General features: G+C 41.2%; 1 protein-coding gene across 1 annotated transcript; it reads right to left on the reverse strand.

Moving 5' to 3' along the window:
- Positions 1-540: 540 nt before the first annotated feature.
- LOC127081263 (uncharacterized) lies at positions 541-3,136 on the reverse strand. Its single transcript, XM_051021534.1, has 4 exons — positions 2,893-3,136; positions 2,011-2,147; positions 1,818-1,943; positions 541-1,599 (listed from the first exon to the last, which is right to left on the reverse strand). Exons 1-4 carry the CDS (start codon positions 3,134-3,136, stop codon positions 541-543), a joined length of 1,566 nt encoding a protein of 521 aa, XP_050877491.1.
- Positions 3,137-3,839: the final 703 nt, after the last annotated feature.

A 3,839-nucleotide genomic window follows, 5' to 3' on the forward strand; every position in this document is an offset into this window, starting at 1 on the left:
CATTGACTGATGAGCTTTGAACATCGAATGCTTGACCAAACCACTTCAATATGATCCTTGAATCATATGAACTCCTTGAACCAACCCTAGGGTTTTGATTCCATGGAAAATGCACTTGCTTGCTTGCACAACTGAATCTCCTGACCAGTCTTGACTGATGTCTTGATGGACTATGCAATGGACAATGCAATGTTAATGACCTAAAATGAAAATGTATATACAAATGGGAGGTGCAAATTTGAGGTGCTACACATAGTAAGCAAAGAACTATCATGGCCAAAATGGTGAAGATATTTAAACTCCAAAGTTTTGCCAAAATGGCTTTCGTCTTAATCAAGTTACAAATAAACAAGAGTCGAATAGAACAGATACAGGAGGAAATAAAAAAGGAATAGTGGCCCTCATCCGATCATATTTTTTCTTCGCCAAGCCAATCTTGTAATGAACAGCCGCTTGAACCCCTCTGAGGCGTGCAATATCTTCATTCATAGCAGTATCCTTTTCGACGAGATCTACGCTCTGCTTCGCCAGATCATCAGCTTAAGTATTATCCAAGCCTTGGATAGCAGTCTGCTTCGTCTTAGCATCATAAATCTTCTTCTGCAATTCTGCAATATGAGATTCCCAGAGACGTATCGAAGTAGTGTAAGTGTCGAATTCTGCTTGGGCTGATTTTCTGGAAGCGGCTAACTCCTCAGAAGCTTGTGAAGTACGAAGGACATTGTCAAACTCAGTGGCTTGAGCTTTTTCAGTTGATAGAAGCTTAGCTTTGGCATCCACCTCCCTATGATATTCAGCACAAACTTGGTCAATGAGGTTCTGAATGTCGATAAGGGCTTCACCTATATCAGTGGGCCAAGCAGTGATGTTAATCTTGCTTATCAGCTTCTTTATTCCAAAGCTCGCTCCCACATTATTCCTTAATTCTTCAAAGAGATCTACATCAAAAATTTCCTTCTTCACCTGCTGAAGGAGTTCGTCATGTGATGTTTCGTTTGCACTAGCACCACAATGGGTCGAAGCTCCAAAAATGCTTTGCTCTAAAGAAGATTCTCTTTGAGCCATCATTAACCTTACATACTTGAGGGGATCATTTTGTTTTAAAGCTTTTTTCTCCTCCTCAGTAAGCGATATAGGCGAAGTCTGGATGATGGATGGTCGAATTTTAATTGGATTTGGGACCGTGTCGACGTTGGCGTCACCAGTTCCAGTTTGATTTCCTTCAGGATCAGCTTCTCCCACATTCATGTCTTCATCTTCCTGAAAATACCCCTCAATCTCATCAGAATCCTGATCATCCTCATCGTCATCATCTGAAGGGAACACAACTCTTGCAGGAGAATTACTGGGAGTGTCCTCAGAGTCTTCTTTCTCTGCCGAGTCCTTCTCGTCAATGTGCTTCGAATATCTTTTACCATCTTCACCAGGAGAAGAGGTTTCTTGTTCGTTCTGGGTGTTATCTGCTTCGATATTTTGGGCTCCAGTCGAAGATCCTTTATTTTGGACAGCACCGCTGATTGTCGGAGGAGGAGATGGATTCATGCCGCTCGAAGGATCACTCTGATTAGTGGTAGAAATGAGGGGAGTGGTGGGTTTGTCCTGAAAACAAAGTTTTATAATAAAGTATGAGTTGGTCGAAAGATAAAACACTCAAGGTCGAAGTCTACCTGTTAAGCCTCAGGGTCAGAAGCATTGCTCCCAATGTGCTCCAGCGTTGCGCCACCAGAGGGCTGGGATGGAGTTTCCTTTGGAAGAGGAGGGAGAATGTTGGTTTCGACACCTTGTTGTTTATTTTTTTGGGAAGGGGCATCTATTGCCTTATTCTTCTTCTGCTTTTTCTTAAGTGGAGTTGGAGGAGTATCTTCTTCATCGTCTTCGACAAGAATTACATTAGCAGTGGAGTCTTTTCTTTTCTTGGGCGTCAAAGGAGGCTTGCCACTACCCTGAAAAAGAAAATTATAAATAGTTAGAAAAATACGAAAGAGATAAAGAAGTTATTTGATGTAATACCTTTGAACTCTTCTTCGTTTTTTCTGGAGCAGCACCAGAAGGCACTCCCTGGCTTGAAGAGGTAGTTGGCTTAGAAGCAGTATTTAAACTAGCCTTCGCCACAAGCTTCTCTTTCTTCGCCACCTTCCTTTCGACAGCTAAAGAAGGATGTGAGTTAGTCAAAACATGCAAATGTTTAAAAGATTGGCAAAAAGACGAAAGGGAGTTGTAAAACCAAGAAATCCAAACATTCCACACCTTCACATGTCGGAGAAGTAATTCTCACTGCAGCTAAGTCGAAGTGAAGAAAGCCTTTGAAACTGTCTAAGGTATATTTGGTTGCAACTACTGTTTTAGCAGGTTTTTGTTGGTCATTTTTTAGTATGTTAAAAATGTTCCCACATGTGAACCAGTTTGGGTAAGGGGGAAAATGACAAAGCAAAATCTGCACTGGGTAAATTTGGAAATTTGGGTGGTTTGCACTCAAAGGCCAAATCATATTTCAATTCAGGTTTTACAGCTTTGAGAGATTTTCTTTTCGCAATTTGCTTTTCAAATTTTTCTTTTAAAATTGGCGTTGCGTCACAAACGGTTCCAACAAGGTTCGTTGGGTCATAGATAGTTTCAAAGTACTTTTGGAATGCTTGGATTTCTTCAGAGTGAGTAAGCTTACCCTTTTGGACATTTGCAAATATGAAAAGGCCTTCGTTAGACGTTCTTTGATTTCAGCAGTAGAAAACATATTCTTGGAATAGAAATCTGTCCACCAAGTGGCAAAAACCTTGGTGGAGTAGAACGACGGTAGGTAGGCTATTAATTGGAATTCAACAAAGTTTGCATGGAATTCTTTGTGGATTGCAATGTCTCGAGCGCTCCATTCAGTCCCTGCACAGCAGATCTCACGCTTTCGTTTGAATAAAGAAACAGGAATAAGTTGACACAACCCAAATTGTCGAGAGACAAAATTAGGTTGATAAGCCAACAGAAACACATGGCTCTTTACTGGCAGGATCCTAGAAACAAGCAGCCTTGTGAAGAGAAAGGCATGCCATATATCTTCGACCTCTGTGTTGGCGTTCTTCACAGCATCTTCGAGCGAAGCAGTGAACCAGGAAGGACCATGGGTTCGACTGGAAAAAGGAGCCATCGAAGGAAAGAAATGGCGGCGCTTCGAGAACATCAAGGTGTATTTGGTGAGGGAAGTTTGTAAGTTGTCAACATCATCAGCTGGAGTCAGTTAAAGGAGTCTGGTGCCCTCAATGCTCCGATTTATTATTTCTGGGGCACTTTCACCAATGTTTCCTTGTGTTGGCAAAAAGGATTCGAAAGTAGCATTGAGCCACAATTGAAGAAGGCAATAAGGCCCAGATAGCAATAAGTTGGTACCAGCTTCATACTCCTTTAACTTAGCACTAGCCGATCCTAAACTTTTATACAAACTAGCCAATAAGAGTTCACTTAAACACACTCTTCGACCAACATGTAATTGGTTAGCGAGTGTTAAAAATCTCTTTGCAACTTGCAGAGATTTACAGCAAAAGAAGAACTTGGACAACCATAGACCTAAGAATGCTATATGTTCTATGTCAGAAACTTCTTCCCCATTAGCGTGTGTAAGACCCTAATTTTGACCCTAAGATCCCTCATGGCATCATAACATTGCATTTGCATAGCCTCAAGGATCATAAGCATCTTGGTTCCCTTTGCCTTTGGGTTGGGATCCCTTGTGAGTGGTTTGAGATCACCAAGCATGCTTGAATTGTATATCATTGCTTTTCTCATTTTATTCACTAACCAAAAGCATAAAAATATGTCACTAACATCTCTTGTTTGTAGCTTGAGCAGTCACA

This window comes from Lathyrus oleraceus, chromosome 5, assembly GCF_024323335.1.
Source record: "Lathyrus oleraceus cultivar Zhongwan6 chromosome 5, CAAS_Psat_ZW6_1.0, whole genome shotgun sequence".
Classification (NCBI taxonomy): Eukaryota; Viridiplantae; Streptophyta; class Magnoliopsida; order Fabales; family Fabaceae; genus Lathyrus; species Lathyrus oleraceus.

Excerpts from the sequence above, each read along its gene's own strand:
- LOC127081263 (XM_051021534.1), bottom strand. The coding sequence starts at position 3,136 with ATGGCTCCTTTTTCCAGTCGAACCCATGGTCCTTCCTGGTTCACTGCT. Across the intron at positions 2,148-2,892 it reads TTCTTTATTCAAACGAAAGC|CTGTCGAAAGGAAGGTGGCG; the intron begins GTGAGATCTGCT and ends ATCCTTCTTTAG. Across the intron at positions 1,944-2,010 it reads AAACGAAGAAGAGTTCAAAG|GGTAGTGGCAAGCCTCCTTT; the intron begins GTATTACATCAA and ends TTTCTTTTTCAG.